This window comes from Amphimedon queenslandica, unplaced genomic scaffold (genome assembly GCF_000090795.2).
Source record: "Amphimedon queenslandica unplaced genomic scaffold, v1.1 AMPQUscaffold_13508, whole genome shotgun sequence".
NCBI classification, from domain to species: domain Eukaryota; kingdom Metazoa; phylum Porifera; class Demospongiae; order Haplosclerida; family Niphatidae; genus Amphimedon; species Amphimedon queenslandica.
Window position 1 is genome coordinate 152,402 of NW_003546256.1, and position 14,077 is coordinate 166,478.

A 14,077-nucleotide genomic window follows, 5' to 3' on the forward strand; every position below is an offset into this window, starting at 1 on the left:
CAGCCGTTTCAAAGTAAAATCAAAAATAATATTGAAATCATAAAGGTAAGTGAAAATGGTGGGATTATTTATATACAGCTTTTTATTCATCTGGTAGATGTATGTGGAAGAATGCAGACCTCTTAAGAGGTCTAAACTAGGTATACCTGATGTATATCCTCAGGAAGTACGCCAAAGAGAAGTAAGGGACACTACTATCAAATTATTATTTTGAAATTGAAATATAATAAATCCCTAGGATGAGCTAACCATTCAGACAGTGAACAGTGGCCTCCGTATGGCACCAGCTCACAGCTATGAGGTAGTATTACTTTTATTTGCATGTGAACCTTTTTATCTTCTTTTTTACCCTCATCCTCCTTCAATCCTATCTCATTTATTCTTCTCTCACTCCCTCTTGTAGAATGGTTCTTCTCGTCAAGACATTCAACACTTAAGATCTGCTGATGTAAGTTTCAGTACATGAACAATTGAACATACATGTACATAATGATGATACATGTAAATTTATGTATTTTGATTGTCAATATTTACTTGGTGGGTGTGGCTCACTTATGCCCCTCCTCTTTCTTGTCCAGTTCATATCAAGGCTGAATCAGATCGTTGATACAAAGAAGAGGACGGCATGGGGACAGGACAGTCAGAAGAAAAGAATGAATCTCTCCAGAGATACATTCTGGCCGGTAAAATGATATTAATTTTTTATTATTTTATCGTATTTATGTACCTGTAGGTCCCAGTTGGGAGGAGCAAAAAAGAGCAGGCTGCTCTATGGTTTCAAGGTCTGGCGGGAAATGAGACTCTTGAACAGCTGGTCAAGAGAAAGGTAGAGGAGATTATTAGTACTTGTATCATTTTAGTTTTTAAATGTATTCTCTTAATAGGTTCCAATATTTAATAAGAGAGAAGACATATTTGATGTCTTGTTTGAGAAAGACGTTCCAGTTTCAAGAGCAGTCTGGTACATTAAAGTAAGTAAAATATTTATAACAGTAAAATAAAATTATGTATATGGCATATATTTTTCTCTCTTCCCCTCCCTCTTTGTTTTGGCAGATGACAGCAGCCTATTCTTCATTAGGAGCTGAAATGAAACTGTCAGCAAAGAAGAAACAAGCAACTGATCCATCATTTGGTTAGCCAGATTTAACACTATCCACCATGTCACCAGGGCCACCAATAGGCTATGTGGGGCCCAGGGCAAAAACTTTGATGGGGCCCCTACTAATACAAATCTCCCCCCTTATTAATAACAGCGATTAACAAAATGGCCCAGCAAGAGTTAACTTTAAAAAGTTGTCATGATTCTTTGATCTTTTTCTGTGAAAAACTATGCATACTTTACTACTGACCAGGTGCTTGGGGGCCCCCTATTGATTGGGGGCCCGGGGCAAAATGCCCCACCTGCCCCCCCCCCTATTGGCAGCCCTGCATGTCACTAATAATGTATGACCCTGTTACTAAAATTAGCCTCTCTTGTTGTTCTAAATATAGAATGGACCGTTGCACTGACAAAGTTCATGCAAGAAACAGTTTGGAGGATATCAAACGACTCGTCACATCGCCATGACAGTATATCTAGCAATAAGCAAAACGTAAATCAAGTATTGAAAATTTTATTATTATTATTATTATTATTATTATTATTATTATTGTTATTATTATTATTATTATTATTATTATTATTATTATTATTATTATAGAGTTTTACTGAAGAGACAGTTCAGGAATTATCAAGATGGAAGTATATCAGTGAACTATCATCATGGCTATACCAGGTACTACTAAGTACTAACCTCTCTCTCTCTCATTATCCTCCCTATTCTTTACTTAACTTTGCTCTCTCTCCTTTCCTTTCTGTAGGAGAACCTTTTGGAGCGTCACGAGTTCCTTCGTTGGCTTATTGAGAGGATCGAGACCTCAAAACCTGACGAGAAATCCCTAGTACTATATCTCCCGTTAGCACTAAAGGTACTAACACACGCATTATTGTCACCACCATTTGTTGTATATTATTGTTGTTATTGTTGTTGTTATTATTGTTGTTGTTGTTGTTTTTGTTTGTAGTATCTCAATGACATCAGTAGATGCGTGTACTTAGCTCGTCCACTCATTCAGTTTTGTTGTCAGAAGTTTTCTTCTTCTTACGAGATTTATCAAAAGTTCCTCTCCTCGTCTGCTGCTACTGCCAAGCCCAATAAAGACTCCACCCTTGAATCCATGGAAACCAATGAAGATGACGATGTATTCAACATAGCCACGCCCTCCGCTGGAATCAAAATAAAACAAGAGAAAAGAGAAGGAGATGAGCCTCCAGTTCGTCATGTCGCTGGTCGCAAGAGAAGCAAGTCCGGCTCTCTCACAGTTACGATAGAGGACTCTGCAATAAATCCTCCAACAGCTAGCACCACCAACCAGTCCACAATCGGAGGGATGTCCAGCAGCTGCAAACACCACTCGTCCCTTCTCCTTCAATTGAGTTGCATCATTCAAATAATTGCGATACATTGTCCGACTGCGTTTATCAATGCTAGTCTCACTGGCGGGGTGGGAGGAGGTGGAGGAGGAGGAGGGGTGGGGAGTAAAGGGTTGAGGGATAGTTCTGGGGGTGGGTCAAAGGTCAGTACTCCTCTGGATAGACTGCCTATGCCACTCTCTGAGATGCCACTGCCTAAGCGAGTGTCTGAACTAGGAAAGAAAGTAAGTGAAGTCTGATCAATACAACTTGTATTGACCACCTTCCCCTCTCTCTAGTTTGAGTCAGCACTGGTAGTAGCTGAGAATGAGATAAGACAAAGGACTCGTGCTGCTGAGACCGGCTGGTCTAGTATGGCCATAGCAGATCTACAGACATCTAATATAAGTATATGAGACACACTATACATGTACATATGTATGGGGGCATACTGTATTTGATGTTTGGCATACATGTATTTTGTTGTTCCTTCCAGGCCAAATTGTACAGCAGATACTAAAAGTATTAAAAGAATTGGACAAGCATTCATTCACTACGACCAAGTCACACTCGACTCTCTCCACACTTTACGTTAAAATAATTCAAATACAAAAGCCTAATGAGGTGAGGATTCATAATTAATTGCATAAAACTTTACAAATTGGAGTACACAAGATAAACTCAGCAGTGTATGGCAATAACTGCAGCTACCAATGATATTATTTGTATCAAAATATGCATCCATTTACATGTACATGTATAGCTCATTGTGACGAGTTTCATTTTATTTTTTTATTTTTAGTTTTCTCTTCAGTTCAAAGATGCTCTCTGCATGTTGCTCTGCCAGTGGGCAGTCACACCTCATCGCCACGGTTATCACCGTCCTCTTGTCGCTGCTCGCCTTTTAAAGAGGATACAGCTAGACATAGCAACTGGGCTGGTCACAACTGACCTCAACATGTTAGATGATTACTGGGAAACTCCTGATAATCCTCAAGGAACAGCCACTGGTAACAGTGACATGGGGTCATATCCTTTTCAACAGACCTTGTTTAAGTTTTTAAGTACACATGCTCCATTACCAGGTTTGTGTATTATAATCTTTCTCCTCTCTCTCTCTCTCTCTTTCTCGGTCTTTATGTCTGTCATTACATACATGTACATGTACATGTAGGTGCAAATTGACTCTTCCTTATGTCTACATTATGTATCATTACATAAATTATGCATGTACTCTTTCTCTACAGATAGTTTATACTTTCCTCTGAAAGACAACGAGCCATTTAAACACCTCATTACACTGTTCTCTGAGCTGATTGACCTAAAGGTCTTCTCCTATACGCTCTACCTCTCCACTCTCATTGCTCGTGGGGACACCACTTTACCCATCATCCCGTCCCTCCCGTTCTTTCGAGGCGAAGGTAACAACCCTCCCCCCTCTCCTGCCCTCTCTGAGCCGGGAGAACTAAGCCTCGCCATTCCTCTCTCTCTTCTACCTAATTACGACAGAAACAGTGTCAAGAAGTTTGACGGAGGACAGCAGAAGAGGTCGATGATGTTGGATGTGAAACAAGAGGAGAGGACGATATCACCTTCACTGCCTCCATCCTTTGATCATCAGGACAGCTTACTGGCTGGCCTCAGTCATTATGGCTCATCTAGCTTTGGACACGAGATGGCGATAAAGGTAGAGTATATCAGCTATACAGTGCATTCCTTAACTCTCCCCCCCTCTCTCTCTCTCTTTTAGATGGAGGAGAATCCATCATTAAGGCAAATGAGAGCTGATAAGTTGGAAAGGTTGGCTATGCTTGATGAGGATCCACAATTGGTTGATTTTGGTTCCCATCCTTCCTCTCCCATTAAACCGGACGATTTCAATTTCTCTCTCAACTTCCTTCAAGCTTCTCCCGATCAGTCACTCGATGAGTCATTGGCTCCTCCCACTGCCACCTCTCGTACTCCGGTTGGTCCTGCTCCATCAACTAAACTAAACACAAAGGCTAATAAGCTCCTCATATATGCTGCATATTTCCCGGCTCATTTACTTGACTCCAGTTCCCAGGTGCGTAACCAGCGTTCCGTTGTCCTGTGTGGCACCGGTCACCAGGGTATCAGGGTCGAGGAGGAAGTTAAAAGACTTCAAGAGGAAGCGGATACCCTCCTTAAAGAACTCTTCTCTAAAGCCTCTCCGGTTTTACCAGACGACGTAAACAAGTTTCTAGACGAGTTTAAGCTTCTTCCTGCTTTTGAGCAGAACTGCATTGGAGTGAGTGCCTCTCAGTTCATACTAGGACAAACTAGCGGAGGAGTCTCACATCATTTCCCGTCTTGTTCCCAGCTGGTGTTTGTTACAGAGATGCTGAGGATCTGTGGCTCGTACAGTCAACTGATACAACTGATTGTTGAGATACTTACGTATGAAGAGGAAAAGAAAGAAGGACAGAGGTCACAGAGCATGTACGTGGCTCTACCCCAGTCACTCTCACTTGTAATCGTTGATCTTTTGTGGTTATATTATCCGATTTTATTGTTATCCCTACACGATACACTCGTTGTCTATGAGAGGTTAGTTAATTATTAATAATAGTTAATTAGTGTGGCTAGTTAATTAAGTGATAGTTCATTAATGTGACTAATTAATTGAATCTTCATCATTTATCAATTTGTATAGGTTGTATCGTCTTATTGAAGGATTGTTGAAGCAAACAAAGTTTTCAGCGGTGCAAAAGAAAGTTTTCCTTTTCTTGAAACACCTTCAAACTCAGTGCTACTATCTTGAGGTTAGACATGGGAGTAGCAGCGCTCTGTAATAGTAATAGTTTGGCTCATCTACACTGTACTTATACTGTACTATAGTACATGGTATTTCAGTTAAATGCTTCTTACACTTTTTCCTATTGCATTTACATCTTTTTACATGTACATGTATGTTCTGTAGAAATTTTGAGCTGATTCCAATCAAAATTGGATTTTATATGAATTTTTAAATTTATTGAAAAACCGGGCCAAACTCCCTGTACAGGGTCTTTGGCCAAATTCAACCAAAAATGACTAGGAGAGAATTCTTTGTTTTTATATTTTTTTCTGATACATATACATGTTCTTATGCTGTGTAGCAAGTTTGAGCTGATTCCAATCAAAATTGGATTTTATATGAATTTTAAAATTTATTTAAAAACCGGGTCAAAGTCCCTGTACTTTATAGTACAGGGTCTTTGGCCAAATTTTGCCAAAAATGACTAGGAGAGAAATTTTTATTTTTACACTTTTTTCTGATACATATACATGTCCTTATGCTGTGTAGCAAGTTTGAGCTGATTCCGATCAAAATTGGATTTTATATGAATTTTTAAATTTATTAAAAAACAGGGCCAAAGTCCCTGTACCTATTCATTTTATCTTATTATTTTTCTCTCACTTATTTCCGTTATTATTATCTCTTTTTTTAACCTACTATTTATCCCTGTGTTATATCTATTTTGTTTAAAAAAAAATGTTTATTTAAGGGCTCAGTTCCCTCCTACACTGTACTATAGTACAGGGTCTTTGGCCAAATTTTGCCAAAAATGACTAGGAGAGAATTCTTTATTTTTATAATTTTTTCTAATACATATACATGTCCTTATGCTGTGTAGCAAGTTTGAGCTGATTCCAATCAAAATTGGATTTTATATGAATTTTTTAAAGTTACCCCAAATGCAGTGTACATACAGTATGTACTGTACAGACTATAAGTTCAATGCAGTTGTGACTCTTTGTTTTTACTTTTCATTGTAGAGGACGTATCCGGTTCTTCCTAATTTTTTCAATAATTATTGCGTTCCTTGTGTTGAAGATCTACCATATACTCCAAGTAGCATGTTACCCAATTTATTGAAGTAAGAATAATTATGTTTAAAATCATATTAAATTATAATTTAATAATAACGTTTGTTATTAAATGTATTTTAGGACTTTCAATTAAGTTTTTCTTTCAACTGATAATAATGATAACAGCAGAAATAATAATAATATATTTGTGTATATTGAGATTGAGCTTCTTTTTAATTTATTTTAGGAATTGCATGGATAATTCTGTTTTTATTGGAGCCAGACCAGGAGATAGGTAAGTATCTCAAAGCATGTACAATTGTGCATTACATATGATGCAAGTTATGTACATGTACATGTATAAATCTTTTTTTTCCACTTTTTCACATTTTTTTCTTTCTAAAGTGAACAGGCTCTTAGCAGTGTTGTGAATTATTCGACAAGCAAAAGCTCATTCTTCATTGTCTGTGAAATATTTGCCATTGTTCTACAAAGACAGACATCACTGTAATGGACACACACATACACACATGCATGTACATACACTTATCTTTTTTGATGATTCCCTCTCTCTCTCTCTCTCTCTCTCTCTCTCTCTCTCTCTCTCTCTCTCTCTCTCCCTATTTCTTTCTCATTCTTTATTTATTTCCCCTATCAGACTAACTCTTACAACACTGGCTCACATTAGTTCAGAACTATCAATATTCATAGATCTGCTTCCCAAGGAGCTCCTAGGAGCAGTGAGAGCACTCTGTATACCTAATGCAATATATAAAGCCTGTGCCACTGGTTACTCTCAACTGGCACAAAAATCCAATGTAAGTACATGTACATGTACATGTACGTATATAATGTATAGTAATAAATTGAGTGATATTTGTTATGCTACATGTATGTTGTAAGTTTGAGCCCACTTTATTTTGAATTTATGGTCATTCATTTATGAAAATCAACTCCAATTTAGATGCAATAATATCAATGATGTATTTTTCTTATATTATAGGTTCTGTCTACTCCTGGTATGCATAAGAATTTTGTGACATTTATTGGTCTACTCCTTGCCTTCAACTGCTTTACCATTCACGACATTATAACTTACATCATAAAACCAATGTTTAAAGTCTACCTACTCCATCCACAGCAATCATGTAAGGGAAGGAGTGTAGAAAAGAGAATTAGAGAAAGAGTGAGAGAGCTCATAAGATAATGTTTTTTTTTTCATTAGCTCAAGCTAATCAAGGGACCCTCTCTCTTCAGTTTGTAAGTCTCTTACTGCGCCATATACTAGTTGATAAGTACATACGAGGAGAAGTGAATGACGATGGGGTCAATATAGTCTACCCTCCCTTTGTTTCTCATTATCTACTCGCTAAAAGCAAAGAGCTAAGCTTTGATGTGGTCCTCAATCTTTTGAAGGAGCTTTTGAAGCTTTCCAAGGACACTCTGAGGTCATCCAGAGGCACCACATGGGGAGGGAAGACTGGGATGTCCATTTTGGTGGAATCTTTTCCTTCCGGGAGCCAAGGAAACGAGGCTGTGAGTATTGAATGTATAATGTTGTGTTGTTCAATTTGTACTCTCTTCTCTTCTTCATAGGCCTTGATTAAGCTAAGAGAGACAATGGAGTTGATAGCAGAGCAGGATTGGGTTAGGGAGCAGTGCAGCAAGCAGGACTCAAAGCAGCTACTCCATGTTGAGAAACTTGGTGATGCCAGCCTCTCACCAGCTCAGGTAACAACAATAGCTGCTTCATAGTTCAATAAGTTCATGCATACATGTATGTGCACTTGGAAAATTTGGACTTAAATGCAGTTTTAAGAATGCAATGTGCTCTTCTCCTTTCTTTATAGGCTCAGTATTTGCTTCATTTACTCATTCCTTATTGCCCAGAAGACACTGTGAAGAGGATCAATGAATCCAGTGGCTCCCTCCCTCCTTTCATGACTCATCCTGAACAAACCGTTGACAGGATTTTAAAAGTATTTTAATCTTTTTTTTATATCTTGCACGCTAGATGAAATTTAAACGAGTTTCTTTTCTAGAATTTAGATCAGTGGACGCTCCACAATGCTTTGCTTCATCTTAATTTGAACATTAATTCATCACTGCACCTTGTTAGTTCATACTCCAAGTATTATCCTACTCTCTCTCACCCCCCCCCTCTCTCTACTCAATAGCACAGCATTGATCATTTATCTCAGAGTGTCATTCAAGTATTTGAAGACTCTTGTACTGAAGAATGGACTGAAGACTCCTCTTCACAAGTTGACGGAGCCTATTGGTTAGTAGCTTTGAATGCGTGTACACAACCATCTCCTTGAATTCTTACGTTATCCTATGTCTTTCCTCCTTTCTTGTCCCTCCCTCTCTCTCTCTCTCTCAGTCCTAGTATATGGTTAGTGACTCCATTGGTGAGCGAACTCCCTAAGAGTGTACTGGGTAAGATACTAAAGAGTGCTGGTAATGTCCTTGGTAAGGGACAGTGGTGGAATCTTGATAGACAGCAAGAAAGACGGAGATCAACAAGAGCCTCTATGTATGCAGCAATCTTGTTTTGTTTATTTTTAGAAAATTTTGTCTCCTATTTTGTATTTTAATCCTTAATGTGCTACGTGTGCACTATTATCATATGTTTTCCCTATAGTACTCCTACTACTCCTAATCCCAAGACTGGTTTACAATGGCAGCAGCCGTTCCTTGAGTTAGTGTTGGCATGCATGAATTCCAATCACAGCAACCATGAGGAGCTACTGGGTCCATTGCAGAAACAGCTCACTACCTTTCTAACTGCCTTTGAAAAGGTGGACTGAGTCACTATAATGTCATATTCTGTACACATGTATCTCAACTGTTTCTTTAAATATTGTGTTCATTTTAATGTAGGATAGCTTTCCAGCAGATGAACAGAATAAGTCAATGCTTTATACTGCATTGAAACTAAGGCTTGGTTTGGTAAGTGCATCTATTAGTCAATGATACATGTACTTTATGGCTATAACTCTAAAAATTGAAGTCGGAATCAACTCAAACTTTCTACACAGCTTAAGGACATTAATATGTATCAGAAAATGTACTAAAAATTGGGAGTGATGTTGGAGCCATTTTTTGAAAAAAAAAACCATGGGCTATAGCCTTGGGTATTTTTCAAAAATTGGACATTTAAAAAAAATGCTCATGACTCAAAAAATTTAAGTCGGAATCAACTCAAACTTTCTACACAGCATAAAGATATCAATATGTATCAGAAAATGTAATGAAAATCGGGGGTGATTTTGGAGCCATTTTTGGAAAATTAAATTAATCCATTATCATTAATAGGTTGGCTCAATGTTGCCCTCAGTCTGTTCAGTGTGTGAGTCCAATGTACTGGATTGGGTATCATTACTGATTCCACTGATATGCTCTGGAGCTGTTGATAGGCAGCCAGATAACAGGTTCATGGAGTGTCCGCATCTAATACTAACTTAGTTCTTTTGCTCTTTCTCTTTCTCTCTAGTGAATTATTCACTAATTGTTTGGATATGTTAAGTGCCCTATTACAAGCTCTTAGTCCTGATTTTCACATGTGTGTGTTCAGTGGAGGAGAAGAAGGAAAGAAGTCATATATTATGTGCATTAAGAAAATGAAGGTAGCCCCCACTTATGGTTTTCGTGTACATAAATGTACATGTACATGTACTGTGTTAAGTTACATTATGCATTAGACCTAGTAACTTATTGATAATACTTTATGCATCAAATTTAGGAGAATTTTTCCTCTCTCCCCTCCTCTCTTTCTGTTTCATTTCTCTCTTTTCCCTTCATAGTCAGATCTGGCTTCTTCTAAATCAACCTGCAAGCAGGAGATCCAGCAGTTATTCCCTCTTCCTCAGAAACTATATGAAGTGACAGTTGTAAAGCCACCCTCTGCTTTCTCTCAACAGTTTAGAATTCCAGAGAAAGTTCAGGTAAGAAGCAGCAGTCCTCTTTGTGTTATTGATCATTCCTTTGAGGCTTTCAATCTGAAATGTGTTTTCCCCCTAATCAAAGGGGCTTGCTGTGATAACTAACCGCAATGTTATGCAATATTTTCATAGCTGCATAATTGATATCATGCTATATATGTGTGTTATGAATTCTGTAGGATTTCTTGTGGTCGTAAAAGTACACACACACACACACTTTTACTCCTCTTTCTCCCTCTCTTTTTCCTTAGGGTTTAAGAGTACAAGAAGTTAAAGAGATATCTCCGTGGGAGATCATTGAAGGCATCAAAAACTCTGGTCCTTTCCAACTCTCATGGTTTGGTGCCACGCGTATCAAACGAAAACCGCTGAAATACCTCGAGCAAGAGAAACAGATCCAGCACCACACGCACCAACACTTCTTGAGTAACAGTGGGCACCTACTAGGAGGGTCTGGTCCTTCAACTAGCAGACACAGTGTATTCCTACCTGACAGTAATGATAGTACTAATGGAGCTATAGGAGGAGGAGGAGGAGGAGGAGGAGTATCTAGTGATAGTGGAGATAATGCTATACCACCAGGTGCTGCTAGTACTGCTGGCGGCACTAGAGCGAGTGTAGGAGGAACAGGAGAAGGGAGCGGATTAGATAACAAGGCAGAGATCCTATTACAAATAAATAAAATGAATCGAGAACAGCAGCCATCTTTAACGACTCAGCCCGGCCCTCTCCCGCCTACTTTCCACACCACTGGACAAGTCGGTGTCTCTAATACTCCACACCAGCTGACTCAACAGCAACCAATGCAGAGACAGATACCTCATGGCATGATGCAGCAACACTCGGCAGCCCAAATGATGAGGCCACCTCCTCATTTCTTGCAGAGACAGCTAGAGTACATGACACCCGAACAACGCAATCATTTCATGTCCCTCCCCAACGAAGAGAAGAGGGTGTATTTGAGTAATCTCCAGCGTACTTTCAGAGAGAGGAGGATGCTGGAGCAGCAACAGCAACAGCAGCAGCAGCAGCAGTTAATGTTTAGACACCCTATGCACCCACGCCCAATGCAAGTGGCACCTCCTATGCAGATGACTCAAGTGTTGCAGCAGAGGATGATGCCTCGTTACGGTCCCCAGCATATGGGGCCACCTCAGATGCATCACTCTGGTGGGTACATGATGCCTGGACACCACCCGGCCATGTTCCGCCAGCCTCCCCCTGGCCCAATGTACACGATGCATCGGCCACCTATGCATCATAACCTACCACCTCATCACCAATAAATTTTGTCATTATTATTATTATTGATTTAAAAATTTAATGTAAATTATTACACAAATAACGCAGTCAATAGACTATCTTTAGCTGTCAGTTTGTGCGAGAGAGAAAAGGGGAAGGGACTGTTTTTAGTCAAGTAAGAATTAGAAAAGCAAGGGACTTTTGTAAGTGGATACGGTTTTCCCAAGGGATCAATCACATCCAGTCATACCACATCAATGAATTCATGAATGGAACGTATTCTATTAGTATCTGGTGTTTGTACCAGTACTGGGTCTAACTGACCATCACATAGACCAAACAAACCACCTATATATGGGTATATAATACATCAGTAAACAACACATTTTTACATTACATTCATTAATTTAGTGTTCGATAATAAGATAGGCAGGGTACTTCACCCTTTCAAAAATTTTTTCCTGTACCATTAAAGGATTTGATACTTCTGTATGTTACTTATGTGGAATTTCTTTTTATACTCAGTCAATTGTAAAAGGCTATAGTGGGTTGCATGATAATGTGGTTAGTCCTACATGTGCTATATAAACCAAACAGGTCAACATCCCTCCCCTTCCTCAGTCCATTCATACCTGTATGCATGAACAGTATTCTCTGTCCTCTGAATCTCTCAGGATTGTATTTCATCTCATGGAGCATGCATATAACAGTCTTGAGGGTGAATGTTGTGTCCAATATGATGCCAGTCTTTGTTGAAACTTGTGTCAGGAAATCTAATAGCAAAACAATAATAGTTATAGTCATAATAGGAAATTCTTGCACAATTTATATGCAACAAGTTTGCTTTTACATAATACAATGTGCACGTATACATATATACCCAAGTCTTCTTTCTTTATGCTGGTGTCTGTGTGAAGATCAATTAGATCAACAATGTCACTGCATTGTAAATGATTGTCCATTCCTTCTTTCTTAATCTTTGATAGTTCTTTGTTAATGTTAGTAGCTACTACAGTGCTTGGTGCTTTTGTACACACTGCATGGACTCTGTGACCATGAATGTAGCAAGGAAAAAAGAATATTAATAATAAAAATATTGCTGGTGAAAATGCATGAGGTTCGATCATTAGGGGCTACTACAAATTTTTCCAAAGTCTTTCGGTGTTATCCCAATAACTACATCGCACTTAAACTTGTACAAAACAAACTCTCTCTCTAGAGTAAATAGCTGATTTCATTCACATAGAAAAAACAATCAAATTATTGTGAAAAAGTATTCTTACATACATGCATACAATAAGAAACACCTTTCCGACTTTGCTATGATATAGTTACTTATACTTTTAATGTCTTACTTTAGTTTTGATCCAGTTAGATAGCTAGCTAGCCCAATTCCAAGAGCAGTTCCACCAGTGCCAGCACACATCACTATATCATCAAAGTTTTCTAATATTCCCTGAAATAGAGTTAACAATGTGCATGCAATTTGATAGCATTCAATTCGTCTACCTGATCAATCATTTCTTGAAATGCTTCTATGTATCCCCAAGCACCAGTTGGATTAGCACCACCTAACTCTACAATACAAGGCAAATGTCCTTTAACTATCCTATAAAATCAAAATAAATCAAACACTAAAGGCTGGTTTACAATATTACACACAAGTCCTGACGTTACGTAGACACAGGAATAGAATTTGGTTCTATTCTAGCGGAAATCATGTGTCAAAAGGTCAAATCGCCCACACTTTTGATTAAAAATTGATGGTATGTTGGCCTAACATCATATTATAAACTAGCCTTAACACTCTCTCCCTCTCTCTCTCTAATTAAGTGTATCTATCATACAGTCTATCAGAGGTTGCTTTCATGTATTCTTCCATTTGCTTGAATCTTGTTTCAGCTGCTAAAAATGGAACTGTTTCACTGGTTGCTCCAACCATGCAACTCAATAGTAAGTTTCCCTTTTCTTTACTGCTTAGTGATGATTCGTGCGTCTGTCAATAGAGTTTGTTGTATGAGAAAAAAAAATCTAATTCATACTTTTTCTGGCGGTAAGTAAAGGATGTTAAGTGAACTCAGTCCTAGTTCTTTAGCGACTACAGCAGTTGCTCGGGTGTGGTTAGACTGCAGGCCACCTCCAGTTATAACTGTATCACAACCTTGATCTAATGCTTCTGAAAATATGAACTCCAACTTACGAACCTAAAAGCCCGCCACGATACTAGTTATGAAATGAATGATATTATATTTACCTTATTACCACTGAGAGTAGATCCAGTAAGATCATCTCTCTTAATGTACAGTTGGAATCCATCAGGTAGCCCTGGGACTGACCAAGAATGTATTGGGGTAGGTAATTGTGCTAACTATATAAATATAATTGCATAAATCATTATTAACATGAGTGATAATATAATAATAATAAAATATGCAATAGAGTAGCACCTTAATTCTTGTTTTAGGAATGACTGATAATTCCTTGGCCCAGTCTGGAGGATAATAAGGCTGAGGTGCACCATATTTGGAAGACATTACACCAAAAATGGGCTACCTACCTGGTTAATTAATTAAATCTACGAATAATTAATCTATTAAATAATTAAAGTTGTCACGCCTACTAA

At 38.4% G+C, this 14,077-nt stretch overlaps 2 protein-coding genes across 2 annotated transcripts; one reads left to right on the forward strand and one right to left on the reverse strand.

Moving 5' to 3' along the window:
• The first annotated feature begins 20 nt into the window (after nucleotides 1–20).
• LOC105316538 (mediator of RNA polymerase II transcription subunit 12-like protein) lies at nucleotides 21–11,585 on the forward strand. Its single transcript, XM_020007887.1, has 35 exons — nucleotides 21–45; nucleotides 98–181; nucleotides 239–301; nucleotides 404–448; nucleotides 579–683; nucleotides 734–826; nucleotides 885–971; nucleotides 1,057–1,135; nucleotides 1,495–1,595; nucleotides 1,704–1,778; nucleotides 1,864–1,971; nucleotides 2,068–2,700; nucleotides 2,755–2,863; nucleotides 2,952–3,079; nucleotides 3,258–3,540; nucleotides 3,703–4,142; nucleotides 4,206–5,023; nucleotides 5,130–5,238; nucleotides 6,236–6,336; nucleotides 6,516–6,563; nucleotides 6,674–6,775; nucleotides 6,927–7,086; nucleotides 7,272–7,416; nucleotides 7,494–7,804; nucleotides 7,865–7,999; nucleotides 8,119–8,247; nucleotides 8,311–8,382; nucleotides 8,446–8,549; nucleotides 8,652–8,804; nucleotides 8,913–9,069; nucleotides 9,152–9,220; nucleotides 9,587–9,702; nucleotides 9,765–9,897; nucleotides 10,075–10,215; nucleotides 10,464–11,585. The coding sequence occupies exons 2-35, from the start codon at nucleotides 98–100 to the stop codon at nucleotides 11,496–11,498; spliced, it is 6,471 nt and encodes a 2,156-aa protein (XP_019863446.1). The 5' UTR covers nucleotides 21–45; the 3' UTR covers nucleotides 11,499–11,585.
• LOC100641112 (bifunctional D-cysteine desulfhydrase/1-aminocyclopropane-1-carboxylate deaminase, mitochondrial-like) lies at nucleotides 11,511–14,074 on the reverse strand. The gene is made up of 9 exons (XM_003383657.2): nucleotides 13,902–14,074; nucleotides 13,709–13,822; nucleotides 13,497–13,658; nucleotides 13,302–13,450; nucleotides 12,964–13,063; nucleotides 12,810–12,910; nucleotides 12,335–12,501; nucleotides 12,087–12,227; nucleotides 11,511–11,802 (listed from the first exon to the last, which is right to left on the reverse strand). Exons 1-9 carry the CDS (start codon nucleotides 13,986–13,988, stop codon nucleotides 11,699–11,701), a joined length of 1,125 nt encoding a protein of 374 aa, XP_003383705.1. The 5' UTR covers nucleotides 13,989–14,074; the 3' UTR covers nucleotides 11,511–11,698.
• Between the last annotated feature and the right edge of the window lie 3 nt (nucleotides 14,075–14,077).

Excerpts from the sequence above, each read along its gene's own strand:
- LOC105316538 (XM_020007887.1), top strand. The coding sequence starts at position 98 with ATGTATGTGGAAGAATGCAGACCTCTTAAGAGGTCTAAACTAGGTATA. Across the intron at positions 1,596-1,703 it reads TATCTAGCAATAAGCAAAAC|AGTTTTACTGAAGAGACAGT; the intron begins GTAAATCAAGTA and ends TTATTATTATAG. Across the intron at positions 6,337-6,515 it reads ATGTTACCCAATTTATTGAA|GAATTGCATGGATAATTCTG; the intron begins GTAAGAATAATT and ends AATTTATTTTAG.
- LOC100641112 (XM_003383657.2), bottom strand. The coding sequence starts at position 13,988 with ATGTCTTCCAAATATGGTGCACCTCAGCCTTATTATCCTCCAGACTGG. Across the intron at positions 13,659-13,708 it reads CTACTCTCAGTGGTAATAAG|GTTCGTAAGTTGGAGTTCAT; the intron begins GTAAATATAATA and ends GCGGGCTTTTAG. Across the intron at positions 12,911-12,963 it reads TTCAAGAAATGATTGATCAG|GGAATATTAGAAAACTTTGA; the intron begins GTAGACGAATTG and ends ACTCTATTTCAG.